Genomic DNA, 18,710 nt, shown 5'->3' with positions numbered 1-18,710 from the left:
TGTGCACGGGCATTTTCATGTGCACGAGCTCTCGGCTTGATTAGAAAAACCTGGTTCCACTTAACGAGTTCAAGTCAAGTCAAGTCAAGTTTATTTATATAGCCCTAATTCACAAGCATGTCTCAGAGGGCTTCACAGAAAATATGTCTAGCTAATTCTAGCTGACACAACAGTAACAAGAATATACAGAATAAAGATAACATTTGAACAATTGATAATATAGAAAATATAGAGAAATATATGAGAGCGCAGGAGAAGGGAGAATAGCAGGGGGAATGTGAGAGAGTGATGGGGTGGGGAGGGTATAGGAGGAGAGAGCAGGAGAGGGGAAGGGAGGGGAGGTGTGGGGGAGAAGAGAGCAGGGGGAGGGAGGAGGTGGGGAGAGAATGAGCAATATAGACGGAGGAGAGGGGGGAGGTGGGGAGAAGATAGGAATGTGGAGGAGGAGAGAAGGAGAGATGGGGATGCAGGGGGGGAGAGCCAGGGTAGAGAAGCAAGGGGAGCGTCCCACTCGTCTCGTAGTATCACTTAACCAGGATCGCAATTATCTGGTTTAGTCAAACCAGATCAAAGGACAGATCCTGGATCTTCATATCCAACATTCGTCGTACAGCCTACTGATTGAGTTCATTAGGCTACACCAGAGGTTCCCAAACTTTTTTTAACCAAGGCACCCCTGAAGCTTTCCTCCTTCTCCAAGGCACCCCAACTCTTCGAAGATTAAAAAAATGCATCAGAGCTTAAACTAAAAACAATACACAATGAATTGTTTTGAAAATGTGTTTAAAACTGCTAAGTGAGTTACTACAATTGCAATGAAGAGTTCAAATCCATTGAACAAATAATCATATTCATCTAAAACTGAAATAACAAGACTAAACCATGAAACTTCAACACCATTGTATTTAATTATTGATGAATACAATATTATGAATAGGTAGGTTATTTTGTTTTGGCTGGAAATAGTGCCTTTGTGTCATGAACGGACACAATCATGACAAATATGGGAGACGACACACAGGAGTAAATGCCAAAAAACATGTATTTATTTTAAACTAATTAAACAAAGTATACTTTACTGTGCAAATGGGGTGTGAGTCATCAGTTAGATCAGTAGTGTAGTGCATGTGTGGATGTGTGAAAGTGTAGTGTATGTGCAAGTGCAATAACTTAAGTCAAAACTAACTCAAAAGAGTAAAGAACAAACAATGTTTCCTGGGCAGGGAAGAGAGACAGAATGGCCGTGACCAGCCTGCTTAAATACTCCTGAGCCAAATTGGAGTCAGGTGTCAGATTATATAGGCTACTCACTATCTAATATTCACCTTGCTCATAAAAAAAAATATATATATATATATACGTTTTATTTCCCCCTCCTGTGCGTAGGTGGGGCAGCGCCCTGGCGCCCTCTAGTGGCCGGCCGCCACTGGCTGTCACTCTACATGACAGTGTCATGTAGAGTTCTCAACGGTCCTAAAAAATCTAATCCGACCCAACCCAACCCGCTTGAGACGTGGACCGAGCCCGACTCAGCCCGACCAAAACAAACCGTTATTAGAGACATTATAAAAAAGTGTACAATTAATGCTGCCGCGGCTCAATTAATGGGAACGTATGTAGGTGTTACTGCCATAAATGTTTTTTCAGCTTTCATGCTGTGCTTGAAAGCACAGCATAACATAACAATCTGTTATGTTGTTGTTGTAATGTTTACATAAACAGGAAATAAAGCTCTCAAAAATATATTTCCTTGTCATCCATATAAGAGCCAGAATGATTTTGGAATGATTACCTGATCAAAATGTGGCAATAAACTTATAAATTTCAGCAAAGCCAACAAAAAATAAAGGCATAATTCTAACACAAAAAGCATTAACATTTCAGCATCTAAATAGACACGCCTTGTTTGGGCATGAGCTCATTGAGTAAATAGACAATTTTTTTTTATTTATTTTTTTAATATTAACTGATAGACCGACAGCAATAACCGAACAACGACGTTAGCGACGGTTAATCGATTAACGGTTAACCGTTGACATCCCTAGTATAGTAACATTATAGGCCGACAGTATGCCCCGTGTCTCTCTCTCTCTCTCTCTCTCTCTCTCTCACTCACTCCCCCACGGGCTATTGCAGTGCTATTAAACGTAGCCTAATGGTTGGAAAAGATCAACATTTGCTTTTTATTTTCTCCTACCCTTTCTCCTACCTAAAGTAATCTAATGTTACACCACAGCAGACCTGTATGGTCGGGAATTATGTAGCCTAATAAAACCAGACAAACAAATTCTCATTTTTTAATCAAGGTGTGTTCTTTCTGCAATGTAGGCTATAGTTGAAAATCAATGTGGCATTCTGAGAAGGGAAGAGTGTGTGCAGGCGCGAGGTGTTGGAGACATCCATGCGTAATGTATCCAAGCGAGGATTTCCTGCACTGCGCGGAGAATACTGTGCGCTCAGGCGTACGCCTGGCTTAGTGGGGTTTTTTGCGCTAAGACCTGCTTTTAGGTGGCGTTAAAATTGAGAGCACCAAAGGCCCTTTTTTCTAACACATGGAACGCCTATTTGGCACAGGCAACGGCCAAACCTCTGTTTACGCGTTAGTCACATTGTTACGTTGACTTTGTGCCACCCCAATGAATAGGTCTGACCTACATCGCTGGTGGGGGCCAACATTTTTACTTTTCTCAGCAACAGCCATTTTTCTGTAGCAGATTGCCTATAGGTATTTGATGTGCCAGCCAGAGTTTAGTCAATTTTTACATTTACAATTTTTTAAGTCAATTTCCCACATGGATATGAATCCAACAGAATGGAAACAAATACTCAAAGCAATAATCAGAGCGACAATCAGGGAAGTTCAATATAAATCAGTGTATTGTAGGTACAGTGAAAACCACTGACAAAAGAATTATGTCCTTTACAGGCAAGTCCAAATAATCAACCAAATCTCTGATGGTCTCTTCGAGGATTCAACAATAAACAACAAAAGTTAGAAATTAAGTTTGTTCACTTCAGTTCATTTCTCGAATCTGTTCTGAGTAAACCCTCTTCCCAAAAAAATCGAAAAAGGATCTATGGCAATGTTATCAGTTCTGTTCAGTTCCCCCCCCCCCCACAAATCAATAAAGGATCTCTCCAAAAAGAAACCAAGCATCTTCGACACTGTCGGAGTTAGCGCCAGTACTGGTCAGTTGGTTAACAGTTATTTAATTACTGGCGAATACTGGCCAATAGCGTAAATTTTATTCAATTAATTTCATTCAATTGTTTTTTTATTATACTATTATCATTTGTTATTTTATTATTTATTTATTACAGTATTCCAATTTCAACTGAGGGTGTAAAATATTACAGTAAATTGTAGTCAGCTTGCTTCACAGCCAGGGAACCAATGCAGTAAAACATATACAGAACAGCCTACAATACAGTCAGTATGATTTACAGGCTGACCAAATGGAAGAGGCAGGGTTTATCTTTAGCCAATCGGGATGATTTCATCAGTGCATTTGCAAGCAGCAGGACACCAGGCAGACACCCACTTGTTGCTACACCCGGCCTGTTTTTTCAAGGCTGGACAGTTGAGGAACCTGTTTATGTAAGGACAGGGATTGGCTGAAATGGGGTGGGGGGGATGGGGACAAAACAATGTAGAGGTCAATTCTTCACCATTTTTTCATTTGTTTATCTAAGTAGAGGTTAAAGAGATAAAGGGTTAGGGGTAGAGCTTTATGAGTTTCACCACTTCTGCTAACTCCAATCCGATCTCTTTAACCATGCAGAGAATACACAGTATGTCTTTTTCACAATATTTCTTACTTACTGCAAAGTTTATTTTCGCAGGCATGGGGACAGGAGGCGCATGGGGTCCCCGCTGTATATGGTGCCACTGTATTGAAGTTCCCCCTGTTAAATGGATCAGACAAAGTTGTGAGTCCCACTTCATACTCTGTCAGTGGACCTAAGCTCTTGAAATGTTTACACAGTTTTATAATTACGTTTTTGTCCCGTCCAGAGAGACCACCACCTTTGACATTTTTGCTCTCTAAAAGCCACATAATGTGACCTGTGGGTTGTGTGGGTGTGGACAGTAAATTCTTTATTCTTTATTCTTTATTCTTTATTCTTTATTTGGATCCCCATTAGCTTCCACAAAGTGGTCGGTAGTCTTCCTTGGGTCCACACAAACAATAAAAACACATTTAAAATCACATCATATAAAGAAGAAAATGCCATATAAATTAGAGCATAAATGATATAACAGTAACCTAACCTATAATGGAAACAAAAGCTAAATTGTCACAAACAAACAACACAAAAAACAAAAAAAACAAAAAACAAAAGGCACAATCTAAAACAACACAACAGCTATTTATAGATTCAAGAATCTTTGTTTTAGTGACTTTTTGAAGGAATATCTGTTTTTGATCTGTCTGAGTAAATGAGGGTCAGAGACTGGTTTGACATACGCTCGGTAATAATGGCAGCCATAGAAATAGATGCCGTTGGGGCACAATTTCACTCCGCAGCCCACTTTGTAGGAGCTGTACCACACCACCTGAAAACAAAAACAAGTCATTGTTTTCACATTTCACATTCACCACATTGATTTAACTTCTACAAATATGCACTTGTCAATTGGTGAACCATTGTCCCGAGTCTTTCATGACAAAAATGTTAGATTTTTCGAGTTTTCTGCTAAATTTGTTGTGTTTTCTGGGTGTATTTGGAGTGTGAACATGGATAAATACTTTACAGGGCAACATTTTTTCCCCTTGAAAAGTACTTTGATTTGACAGTCTGATGGTGGGAAGGGAATGCTTTGCATGCCCTGTGTGTGTGTGTGTGTGTGTGTGTGTGTGTGTGTGTGTGTGTGTGTGTGTGTGTGTGTGTGTGTGTGTGTGTGTGTGTGTGTGTGTGTGTGTGTGTGTGTGTATATGTGTGTGTATATATGTATATAATATATATATATATATATAGTTTAGTTTAGTTTAGTTTTTTTTTATTAAAAAAATAATATTTATATATATATATCAGACTGACACTGCAGTCCCAGAGAGATGCGTAGTCTTCACTAGTCTACTACACTGCTGCTATATTACAAAACACATTTATAAATGCCATTCTAAGCTGTGCTCTTAGTTTGTTTTGTTCAGATGAACCAGTAGGCTAATTATGCAGCCTACTACAGTAGGCTTAGGTTATATGCTTCTACTACAGTATACAGTATGGTTCAGCATGTACACCTTTGAGGTTATTCTGAAGAATATTCTGGACAGTATTTGTCATTGTTCCAATAATAATAAACATATCCGCATAAAGCAAGAATATTCGTTTACTCGCATGTTGATAAGAGTATTACAAACTTGAAAAATATCGGTTTAAGGTAGATTTAGAACAAATACAAAATTGTGCGATTAATTTGCCATTAATCATAAGCCTGAGAGGCTCCTGGCGCAGCAGCTCAAGGGCGCCCAGGCTTCTAGATCGATCCTTTCCATCAAATGGAAGGGGGGTGCCTTGCTGACTGACCCCAAGGAGATAAATAACCGTTTTAGGGAATTTTACAGTGAACTCTACTCATCTAAATCTGATGCCACTCAATCTGATCTGAGCAATTTTTTTGACCCTCTTGAGATACCCAAGCTTAGCGACGCTGCCAGAGAGGACTTAGACTCTGATTTTACATTGGAGGAAATAACCTCTGCCATTAAATCATTCTCATCAGGCAAAGCAGCTGGGCCGGATGGGTTCGGAGCTGAGTTTTACAAGAAATTCTGTGACATCCTCGCCCCAATCCTCCTCTAGATCTAGATCTAAGGAGGACAAAATCTTGCCTCAAACATTGTATGAAGCTAACATCTGAAGTAGATCTGGCCAGCTATAGACCCATAGCGCTCCAGAATTTTGACAGAAAGGTAATCACTAAAACTCTGGCTACCCGTTTGAAGCATTTGTCATCCATTATTCACCCCGACCAGACAGGGTTCATCCCGAACAGGTTCTCTTTTTTTAATGTCAGGCAACTTCTCAACACCATGTATGCAGACCACAGTAAGACCAGTGGTGCGACAATTTTGTCACTCGACGCGCAGAAGGCGTTCGATCAGGTTGAGTGGCCTTATATGTTTGAGTCACTACACAGATTCGGATTTGGTGATTCATTCATATCCTGGGTAAAGCTCATATGCTAGTCCGTCATGCTCAGTTATAACCAATGGTGATAAGTCAAGCAGGTTTCCGTTACTTTGTTCGGTCCAGCAGGGCTGCCCGCTCTCACCGGCCTTCTTCGCCGTCGCGCTCGAGCCCCTCGCTTTAAAAATACGTGCTCACCCAGGTATTGCAGGTCTGAAGGTCGGAGGTATCGAGACGCGCATTAGTTTGTATGCTGACGATGTAATATTATACCTAAATGACTCGGAGAAATCGATCCCCCCTCTCCTAGAGCTAATCACCTCCTACGTCACCTCCTACGTGTACCCGTAAGCTGTCCGGGTACACAGTTAACTGGACAAAGAGTGACTTTATGCCTCTCTCTGATGTCTTCACTCCCGGTTTCTTGGAAAGTCTCCCATTTAAATTGGCAAAGGACTGCCTCACCTATCTTGGCCTGACCATACCCAGAGATCCTAAATTAATATTTAAGTTGAATTTTGGTGATTTTGTTTTAAGACTTAAACAATGTATAGAAAACTGGAAAATCTTGCCCTTGTCTATGATTGGCCGTATCAACTCAGTTAAGATGGTTTCACTTCCCAGGTTCCTCTATCTGTGTCAAAACCTCCCCATCTTCCTTACATCAGCTTTTTTCAAAGAACTGGACTCAATAATTCTGTCCTATATCTGGAATTATAAAAATCATATAATTTCGAAAATTCACTTGCAGAAACCCAAGTCTGAAGGCGGGTTGGCCTTACCAGTGTTTAGGCACTACTACTGGGCTGCCAATGTTAGAGCTCTAGGGCCCTATTCTCCCACAGGCCTTCGGCGCAAAAACTGGCCTTAAACGCAAAAAAAACGTGCCTTGCGCCTGCCTCGGGAAGATTTCAACATGGCTTTAGGCCCCGAAATGCGCTTTAGGCGAAATGGGCGTGGCTCAGTCCCAGAATGGGCGAGTACGGGCGTTTCGGCCTTAAATACCGGCCTAATGATATCTTCCCTGCTGGCGTTAATTTAGCGCTTTGCGCTTTTGAAAACCAGGCCTATTCAGTGCGCTGGTTGCGGGAAGCGCAACTCTCTCCTCTGTCCCTTCTCTCTGTGTCACTCCCTCTCTCTTGCTCATCAGTCTGACAGGCACAATACCACTGCTTCGACTGCTTGAAAAAAAGTTTGCCGGTTCTCTCTCTCAGAAAAAATAAGTTGTTATACCGTACATAGTATAACAACATGACAGTTTTTTCTAACATGACAGTTTTGAGCCCGTGACATTCAGAGGCTATTGCATCATCCTACCTGTGCAGTGAAGGCGAGAGAAAACTAGATCATTCTGGGCAAACATTCACTGCCTGGCTTCCCTGCAACAGCCAGACATGTGAAATCTCCCAGCATGCATTGGGCTAATACATTTAGATAATAAATCGCATCGAAATTAGCCTAAATAGATAGAAAGGTACATCGAAATATATGTAAATAATGTGTAATGTTCCCACAACATGTTATTGTAGAACATTTCAATATTGGACAAAATAAAATCGCGAAATCCAAACACAGTCATCCTGGGCCTATATATATCCGTCGTAGATTTAACGTGATTTAGATAAGTGACAGCGTAACGCGGTTCTACTGTCATGTGCTATACTGTGATGTCTGCTCCAATAAATTGGCCCTACTTCACATTTAGTTTTACAATAAAAACACATTTCTGCAATGACTTTACATATAATGTAGGCTATATTTATGTGCATCATCCTACCTGTGCAGCAGGGGAGAGAAAACGATATCATTCTGGACAAACTTTCACCAATCTAATTAATCTCATCATAGGGATAGGCTATATTTTTCTAGCTGATGCGTTTAGAACATTCTTTTCACTTTGATCTTGCTATAGTGTAGCGTATTTAAATGCTTGCAGTATGTAAACTGCAGTTAGATTGGTTTGAGAATAATATGGAATAATAGCCTATATATGGAGACAGACAGAGGGGATATGGGAGGGGGGGAGATCAGAGCCCTCTGCTTTTCTGAAGCCGGACTGGATCGCTCCGTGGAATTGGAGCTGAAAAGTGAAGCATGTGATTTGTTTACTGCACTTACCCAATGAGCAGATAGTGCATAATTTTACGCTTAAAAGGCGTGGTTGTAATGCTTAATGCTGCGTGTAGCGCCGATACCAAAATATCAAGTGCGCTGGTCCACGCCCACTACTCTGGGCTGCGTCTGGCGTTGAGCGCAGTTCATAGGCCGATGCAACGATAGAGCCCCTAATGTTTTGGCAGCAAGGGACCCCTGACAATTTAGCTCTCGGGGGCCCCCCTGTGGCTGAAAATGGAGGCCAGCTCTATTGTCAACTCTTCTCTGCCAGCCATCTTATTTTCTAAGCTAGAGAGGCCAGGGACTCTTAAGGATTTGGTTTTTGTTGTGAGAAACTCCCTCAGAATTCTAAACCAAGTTAGGAAAGTTTTGAGTCTACCAGATGTTTCGATCCACACTCCAATTTGTTTGAATCACTCTTTTTTGCCTCCTTGGTCAGATAGAAACTACCATGCCTGGAGTGAGAGGGGTCTGGCTTCCATCAAAGACCTATATATAGATGATCATTTTGCATCCTTTGATTTACTGAAAAGGAAGTTTGAGTTGCCCGGCACAGACTGGCTGAGATTCCTACAAATCAGAAACTATGTTCGATCCAGCATTCAGGCCTTTGAAGCGCTCCCAAATGAACATGCTCTTTTTGATGTTTTGCTGAGCCCTCCTCACTCCAGGCACCTCATCTCTAGATTTGTGTGTCTATTTGATGACTGTACCATGGCCCCTACTGAGAGGATCAGAGAGGCATGGCAGGAAGAACTTGGTACTGAATTATCTGACATTATATGGGAAAGGAGCCTGTCGGTTGTACAACTCTGCTCAGTTAATAGCAGACATCAGCTGATCCAGGTAAAGTCACTCACCGTCTCCATTACTCCAAGCATAGGCTACATGATATATCCCTCTGTCTCACCGCTATGTGATAGGTGTCAGGGGTCGGAGGGCACATTGTCACATGCTTTTTGGTTCTGCGCTTCACTGTCCGGATTCTGGGCTAAGATATTTGACTGGTACTCGAAGGCTTATAAAATAACCCTTCAGCCCGTAGCAGAACTTGCCATCTTCGGCTGCTCGGAACTCTCTCTGGACTTCCCCACCACTGTGCAGCAATGGACACAAATGGACGCAAGGGACAATTGTTGCCAAAAAACTAATCTTGAAAGAATGGAAGTCTTCTACTTCGCTTTCTTTTCAATTGTGGCTGACGGAAATGACCGTTCCTGAGGACTGACTCACTAAAGAAATTCTTTGCCATTTGGGGCCCGTTTCTAGCCTACCTTGTTGAGGTTGCGGGAGACGGATGAGCACAATAATGTACCTCTCGTAAAAATATAAGCACCTTACACGACTGGTAGCACTGAATGTTGAAAATGTGTATTTATTTTTATTTTTTGTTGTTTGTTTGTTTTTGTTTTTTCCGTGTTCTGAAAAACTGAAAATAAAATATATAAAAAACATTTTTTGCCATTAATCGTGATTAACTATGGACAATCATGCGATTAATCGCGATTAAATATTTTAACACTTTTTTTATTTTACATTTTAATTTGAGGCATAGCCTACAGTAGCGTGCCGGAGGCGTATCGTCGCCAGTTCCGTGAATTAAAACGTCACAGAGATGAGTCCTATCTGGATCTATGGCGTAGGCAGGAAATCCAGTTTGACCGCTGGATTAATGCGTGTGACGTTAGCATGGAAGCTAGAGAAAAAGAGGAAAAAGACCGCATTGAAGCTAAAGAAGAAGAGGAAAAAGACCGCATTGACATTATAACTAGGCATCTCGAGATTCCTAGGCTCGACCACCCTGCAGCTCGCATACGCAGCTCAGTGATGTCACAATGTGTGTTGGTGTGTGTGTGTGTGTGTGTGTGTGTGGACACAACATTTTAACAAACAAACAAACATTGCCCACTTGCTCCCTTTTATAATACTGTAGAAGATAATGCTTGGCTAAAATTGGCTAAGTGGGGTGGCGGCAGTGTGTGATGATGTCATCAGTGATGTCAGTTGAGCAATTGTGATGTCATCAGTGATGTCACTCAAGCAAATGTGACCTTCCTGGCTGAGGCTTTATAAGTGGTGGGAGTATAATGGACCTTTTCCACCGCAGGTAGTAGCGCGGCCCCGCTCCGCTCGAAGTAGGGAGAAGAGAACAAGTGGCGCATCATCTCCAACCCTAGGAATCAATTCCTAGTCTTCTTCTTCTTATCATCATCATCATCATCATCAGTATATAAATGGAGCTGGGGCTCTGTCTGTTTGTTTCTCTGTTTCTCTGTCCCACTGTGATTGTCCCACTGTGGGGTCGGGGTATGGTAGGGTGTGACAGTGACACCATGGTTGTGTCTGTAATGCAAGGAAGCTTAATATCATCTAGTTACCTAACTAGATGATTGTTTAATTAGGTATCTCGTTTTAATATAGGTGAACCTGGGCCCTTCTTGATCTAACTTCTTTCTCTCTCTTTCTAAAAAAAAAAAAAAAACTAACCTAAACTAAACTTGTACCACTGTTCCTTCAGAAGTTGTAGTTGTCATAGACTGTGCTCCATAGTTGATTGCTCTATTGCTGACAAATGTGTTATTGTAAGTCGCTTTGGATAAAAGCTTCTGCCAAATGACGTAATGTAATGTAATGTAATGATTAAAAAATAACTTGTTTCAGACGTCCTCATTCTTGAAGGTAGCATCGCACGTGACAGGTCGCACTGGTGCTGTTTCCATTGAATAGACAGACCTTTTCTGACCAAGCTTGATGAAGTTGTTTGCCAAAGCATTTGGCAATAAATTAGTATAAAACTGCATGGCTGATGGCTGTTTTCTCTAACGTTATTATAATCCAAACAGGTCGAGGCTTCACAGGCGAACGTTTCATTGTTTTTACACTTTTAATTTGAAGGCAAAGAAGGGAAATGGTATGTGTGAAATGATAGAATTGACAGACCAGTGTCAATTCAATCTACGATCACACCATTTCCTGTTTGGCCTTCAAATTAAAAGCGTTAAACCAAGTTAACGAGAACGTTGCATTTCATCAACAAATTGGTAACGTTACTTAAGCCATGACAGCTTGTCATTTAATAAAGAACGGTTAAAATGAACTCCACTTACACTTGAAGGTATGCCATGCTGCTATCCTCCTGGCTGTACAGTGTAAGTCCTGCTTTGGGGCACGCGGAGCGGGTTTTCTAAACTAACGTTAATGTTAGCTAGCAACCTAACTAGCCGGGCTGCTGTCCACAACAGAGTCAGGTAAGATTAAATTTCAGGCTGCCCTGCAACATCTGGCCAGGGACAGCAGATGGAAACTAGCCATCCAGGCTAACTCTGGCTCACTTACAGTTTTACTGTTGATTGGTGTGCATTGTCCCTGTGAAATAAACTAATAAATGAAATGAAATGAAATGCTTCCTACTATTGTTCAAAAGTGACTTTCCTGACACTGTACAGACATCTGACTGCACTGAAATTAAGTAAAGGTTGACGTTATTGACTATTCTAGAATGAAAATGAAAAGAAAGTGACAGATGTTTGTTATTTAGCCAACAATGTTTCACTTTTTTCTGAGGCTTTGTGGGCGTCGCCATTAGGGGCTCACTCGGGTTCGCTCCGTTCTTCTCTGCTCGTTTTGGAAGGGGCGCAAGGTATTATGGGATACCCTAACCCACCAAAGGATGCATGGTATGGTTCCTCGAAAATGATCCATAACCAGGTACCTAGAAAGGTTGCCAATTCAGTCAACTTATGTATCAAACTGGTTTCAGACAGCCTAATTACAACTTCTTACCTAGAAATGCCACCTATATTGCTCGCTCACTTGAGAATCAGACAGGGCCCATACCTTAAGTGAGTCCAAATTTGAGCTACACAAGCTCAATTCTTAGGGTGGAGACTCTGGAGATGATGTGCCATGGCTGCAGTTATGGAAATCGCCCGCTCCGTGCGCTCCCAAAATCGTGACTGACTGACAGACAGACAGACAGACACTGCCCACCCACCCTAGGCGCTTTCGTGCAACTGTGCACCATCGTGACATCACAGTTGGGCAATCACAGTTGCTCGAGTGACATCACTGATGACATCACAACAATTGCTTGGGTGACATCACTGATGACATCACAATTGCTCAAGTGACATCACTGATGACATCAGAATCGTGACAGACACAGCCATGGCACATCATCTCCAGAGTCTCCACCCTAGGAATTGAGCTCGCGTAGCTCAAATTTGTACTCACTTTGGTATGGTGTCACACCCTGCCATACCCCATAGCATTCCCATTTTTCCTTTGTTTGAGAGAGACTTGATTGTCTACATAAATCTAAACTAAAAGCTGTTGGAATATTGTGGAAAATTAAGGATGGGTTTCAATCTAGATTTTTTTGGCTTGAGGCTTTATAGCTTAGGCTTTAAACAACATGTAATTGTCCAATAACATTTTGCAGTGAAGCAGCGTCTCTCCCCCGTGTTTTTAAAAGAAATAGAAATAATCTGTTTCAACAGATTAGTGTTACTACAGTAACATACAGTATGACTGTTACCTGTGTGTAGTGACCAATAGCTTGGCCGTTGGTGGATCCATTGGGATACAGGTAATTGCCCACCTCACTGTGCCAGGCGTTGATGACGTCATCCCATGAGTGAGATGAAGACGCATAGAACAGATTTTCTCCTAAAGAATAGCCTGTTCATTGGTGAGAAACAAACAGGAACATTGATCAATGGGCGTCTGCAAATGCAGAATTCTGTTTTTGTATCAGATATAACAGATTAAGATAGAAAAAACATTGTAGGGTTCATTGAAAGCCCTGGTGATGATAATCTCCTTGACGATAACACATCCTAGCATGTGTCATTTATTTAATAGAAGGCATTAAGATGGGAGATAAGATAACATTCACTGTGGCCGTCAAGCACAAGGTCATTAAGCTCCCAAGGAACTCCCGAGGAGCTTATATATACCCCAGGGCATTACATCGGCGTAGGCACACTCAAAATAGTTCCAGATTTCAACTTTTTGTATTGAATGCGTCTCTGAGGAATCCGTTTCTTTGACAGCTCTGGCCCAGATGGTGCAAGACGGGGAAGATGGAGGGAGGAGGAAGAATAGGAAGAGAAGCGTGCCTTGGAGCATGCGAGAACTGGCTGGTCCGTGAGCCAAAATGCATTTGTCAATCCAGGCCTGAGCAGTGGCTGCTACCTCGTCACTCCAATTCTGTGAAAGAAAGATAACACACCTAAAATAGCTGCAGGAAATCAACAGTGTCATTCCAAACTGAGACGAAAGATGCCGACCTCTTCAAAATGATTGCTGGCTTGACGGTAAATCACATTATGGGTTTATTGTGAGGCCAAGATATTGTTTTTGAGGGATGGATCATCTGTGTTTTGAAAGACTGATGCGTTTTCAAAATCAATATATAATATAGTTTAGCCCTTAAAGTATGCTTGATGAATGGTTGTCATTCAACTGGCCTTGCCCTTTGAGACTGGCGATTCTTCCATTGACTCCCACATATTTGCAGCATTTTACAATGCATCTCCAGTGGTTGGGCTCGGTCCCGGGGGCCTCAAACATTTTATACATGAGTAGATTGCATTATTGAATACAGTGAAGAAGTGACTTCACCCCCCCCCCCCCCCCCCCCACACACACACACACACACACACACACACACACACACACACACACACACACATACACACACACTGTATTCAGCATTTGAATTACATTTGAATGATGATTCTCTTCTGAAAGTGAAATGTATAATATTGTGTTATAACTTGCTTGGCGTACCAGATGGTTCACTGTATGGAGAGAATTCACGTAGTGCCAGGTATCAGAGTATACAAAACTGTCTTGAATACATTTTTGCGTAGATTGTTTACTGTAGATCTTCAGGCACTCATTAGTGCTGATAGCAAACCTCACCCAGCTGGTACTTCAAGCCAGGGAAAACAATTGGCTGGGCATTACCGGTATGTGCACACAATTATACTATCCAGCTTAGGTTTGGTCTGTAAGGAATCTGCAGAGAACACATAACTTACCATGATCAGCATGTCAGAAGCAGTAGGCTCAACCGCTCTCCTGAAGGCATTGTGCTGGTCAACGATCTGAGCCTGAACTACTGGGTCATCTGTGCAAACACCTGCACACATACAAATGACACACACACACACACACACACACACACACGCATGTGCATGTGTATATGCACACACACACACACATACATACATACACACACACACATACATACACACACACACACTTATATAAGAAAAATGTATGGGCAAACACCAGATTAAACCCATAATACATTACAGAGTGATATTTACTCTAGTGGCAATCCAAGATATGGTTCCCAAATATATGTAAGGGATAATGTATACTGAGCCGGTGATTACTGTGGAAATAATGACCGACAGGTGAGATTGAGCCCGACGCGCAGCGGAGGGCTTAATCATTCACCTGAAGGTCATTATTTCCAGTAATCACCGGCTCAGTATACATTATCCCGCTTAGAACACGGCCTACAACTAAATCATTCAATAATCTGACAAAAATAATTATTCAAATATTTTAATAGCGTTTTCAACACAAAGTGGTTTCATTCGTAATTGGCACACAAGACACCACAGCTGCAACTGGTTGGCCTAATTAGTAGGCTAGTGGTTGCTGACAAAAGGCTCTTATCAACTGATTAATACCAGGTGTGGCAGAGCAGCGGTCGGTTGTCGAGAAATAATGACCGGTGAATATTGTTGATTGACCAATCAGAATCGAGTATTCGAGAGAGCCGTGTTCTAACCTGGTTTAATTACTCAGAAAGGTCTTGCGATAACAAAGCTTGGACCTCTTTCATCTTTGTTAAACTTATTAGGACACATTAGCACACTTTAGGAGAGCAACAAGGCTGCATGCAGACTGTACTCACCTGGCTGTGTTCACATCATGCCACACAGCAAAGGGCATTTAAAAATGAGAAGAGATTCATGTTAGGTTCTCATCCATGAATATTCAATACTGAAAAATGTATAACGTAATTCACTTTAGCTCTATTCCATATAGCAGGATAAAGTTGTTGCGATAGATGACTACTGGTATCACATCTTCTTAAAATATAAAAATAAAACTTCTTCCCATTTAATTATTGCACCAAGACAATTTCCTTGTATGTGCAAACATACTATGGCTGAATAGAAGAATTTGGATTCTTCTTCTTTTTATTCTATTTACCACGTTGCAGGCAAGGTTGGTTGGGTTGGTAGAGTACACTCTGTGCAGTGTCAAGATGCAGAGCAGGAATGCAAACATTTTCCAGAACAGGGAGGAAGGTGCCTATGCACTGTGAAGTTAAAAGGGTAGAAATTAAGTCGGACTACTGTATAGAGTCACCATGAAAGAAAAATCTTTGGATAAATTTGACATGATTGTTCCCAGTGATTTTAGTAGGGTTTTTCTTAAGTAGACCCCCCCCCCCCCATTTGCACTCGGATATAAGTCAAAAATGCTGAAACTCGAGAAACAAATAATACAAATAATTTCAGCTGAACAAATTATTTTGCTATTATTTTTGAAAAGCTAGATACCTGTAAGCTCATATTGGGGATCATATATTTCCCATAAATAAATACATTTGTATAATCAAAAGGGAAAAAAAATAAACAATGTTTACACAGCAGAAGGAAAACTCTGAGGTGAGAGACATACCTGCTCATGGGTCTTTGGAGAGGTGGAGGTGACTTGGCACTCTCTCCTCTCACTCCTTTTATAGCCCCAGCTCACCTGTACACCTTCCCCCTGCTCATAATGATGCTCTAGTGGTCAGGGCCTTACACAACAGATACCGGACAAAAGCATCACACAGGATGGAGGAGGCCCTTTTCTTGTGGAGAGCACAACTGACAGGCAGTAAATACAGAATTGTAGCCCAAGGGTGTAGTGGCTACCTGACATATTGTCTCATGTTTATACAACATAGAATGGCAAAGGCCACCATGGGTAAGGGTAAATAAGAAAAGCAGCATTGATATATTATAAGAGAGTATATGGATTACAATCATATAGCTCATATATATTGAGAATACACTCCCATTGTTTGCTTTGGCATGAAGCGGCATACATCAGAAGGTAGTCCCATGTGCACGGGTGACATGTAGTCGTGTAGACCATGTGCATGGGTGTAGGTACAGTGCATGTAGTAGGTACAGGACAATATTGTATAGAATTTGTTTGTGTGAAGGCTATCATAGTAAAAATGTGTCAATTGAGCAATCCATGTGACAGATGTGTTCATTGCATATTAGTTTAAAGAAAGCAAATCAGGAATGCAGAGAGATTGCCAAGAAGTACGAGCTCAGAGGTGAAGTATGAGATACTGTATCTCTGATTGTTATCAAAAGTGCAACATAGGACTTGTTGGGAAGGTCAGGCAGCTTAGCAAATTAATGTGGATGTTCCGGACAAACACAGGATGGAGCTGCTGTGGTGCATTTTCTCTCCACAACCAACATTGTGACATTTGATCAGTACTGATCAGGTCTTTGTTCCTGGAAAACACTAAAAGAGTTGATGTGGTATGGGACACATCTGTTCAGAATCAGAAAAACTTTAATGATCCCCGAGGGGAAATTGTGACATGCTACAGTTGCTCATACTCACATGAAAATATCAACAGGCCACCATATATACATACAGTCAGTTGTCAGTAGTATCAAATAATCCACCACAGAAGCAGAGAAAAGCAAGGAAAGGAAAGGTGTTTGGAGAAAGGTTGAGGGGAAGAACAAGCTCCCAGGACGTGACCCAACCAACAAACAGGAACTGTTTGCATTCCTGTCTGATAAAAGCACCACTGTGGATTTCCCCAAAGACAAAAATCATCATCACATCTGCTGTCACAGCTATTATTTGAGGATCCAATCGATCCTTGGCACCATGCTATCACGAGGAAGCGGATACAAGCAGCTCATCCATATGCAGGATGCCCTTCTGAATGGCTGTACCACCTGTCTGGTTGTGGTGATCCTCATTGGCAAATTCCATCACATGTAATGTCAGCCTGTGCTAAGATGTCAACATTTGGGTTCTGCATTCTTAGGAAGAGGCAAGAAGTCAGCATGGGAGGCATGTAACTCTTATCAAGATGATATGATGATGTGACACATGCTTAATGTGAAGAGAATGGAGGACAGGTGTGAATCTGATCTGGTCCCGGGACCGGGTGTTTGTGAGCAGGCGGGCGGCTGAGTTCTGAACCATCTGGAGTCTATGGACGGATCAGGAACTGATGCCGGTGACGAGGGAGTTCCAGTAGTATAGGCGGGAGATGAAGGCGTGGACTCAAGGATGAACTAATTCACGAATGCCATTTTCAAGCTCGGTAACGCCATATCTCTAACACATTGACGAAATTTCTTCACATTTGGCTCAAATGTCAAAGTCTGGACAGACATGCATGTCGACTGCTCACTTGGTGGAGGCATATCCGCGGTGCGGTCATTCTAGTTATTGCAGATATGCAGGTGAGTGAGCGGGTTGTGGGTGGATTTGGAGCTGATATAAATCTGGGTGTCGTTGGCATAACAATGAAAGTCCACATTGAAAGTGCGGATGATGTGGTCTAGGGGAAGTATACCGGTATAACAGATGAAGAACAGGGGGCCAAGGACTGAGCCTTGGGGGACCCTCTGATGGAGGAGGCGGTGGAGGTGTGACCAGAGAGAGAGATGAACTGTTGTCTGTCGGTCAGGTAGGAGATGAGCCAGTCCAGTCCGGTGCCCTCAACACCTAGTTGGCACAGCCTTTGAAGGAGGATGGAGTGACAAACCGTGTCAAAGGCTGTGGTGAGATCAAGTAGTACCAGGATGTTGAAGGCCCCGCAATCTGCAGAGGTGAGATCATTGAGGATTTTGACCAGGGTGGTTTCAGTGCTGTGAAGTGGGTGGGAGCCAGACTGGAGGGGTTCATAAAGGTTGTTGGAGTGGAGGTGAGATTGGAGTTGTGCGGCAACGATACTATGAAGAGATGCATAGAGAATACTTGAGACTTGTCTTGTACTCTGATGACTTGAAAATGTTTCTAAAGTCTTGACAGAAGATTTTGTGTTTGTGTAAATGACTTTGATTGAAAGTGATGAGATTTGTTCAAGCAGATGACTTGACTTTAAATTCTGTTTTCTGAATTTGTAACAAATTACTGAATTTATTGAAGTTGAAACAGGTTCAACTGTTCAATGTCATGATGCTCTTACCAGGTTTTTATCCTATTAAAACCATATTTCATTGGACATTCCTAGATATTTAGTTTTCTTTAAGATATTAAATTGATACTGGGCTTTAATTAGTTGATTTGTTCTGACTACATTTAGACTTGGGTCTTGACTTGAGACTTGTGCCTCAAGACTTGAGACTGACTTGGGACTTGAGCAAAGTTCCCTTGGTAAACTGCTTTGAAGA

The 18,710-nt window shown here is 41.8% G+C and overlaps 1 protein-coding gene across 1 annotated transcript; it reads right to left on the bottom strand.

The window, feature by feature from the left end:
* Nucleotides 1–3,548: 3,548 nt before the first annotated feature.
* LOC310772540 (cysteine-rich venom protein DIS2) lies at nt 3,549–17,738 on the bottom strand (the record flags this gene model as incomplete). Its single annotated transcript, XM_083632375.1, has 6 exons — nt 3,549–3,615; nt 4,470–4,558; nt 12,788–12,930; nt 13,371–13,461; nt 14,298–14,386; nt 17,726–17,738. 6 exons carry the CDS (start codon nt 17,736–17,738, stop codon nt 3,549–3,551), a joined length of 492 nt encoding a protein of 163 aa, XP_083488501.1.
* Nucleotides 17,739–18,710: the final 972 nt, after the last annotated feature.

This window comes from Poromitra crassiceps (assembly GCF_964638095.1).
Source record: "Poromitra crassiceps genome assembly, chromosome: 1".
Classification (NCBI taxonomy): Eukaryota; Metazoa; Chordata; class Actinopteri; order Beryciformes; family Melamphaidae; genus Poromitra; species Poromitra crassiceps.
The sequence above is the reverse complement of the archived record's forward strand: the minus strand, read 5'-3'. Positions and strand labels throughout refer to the sequence as shown.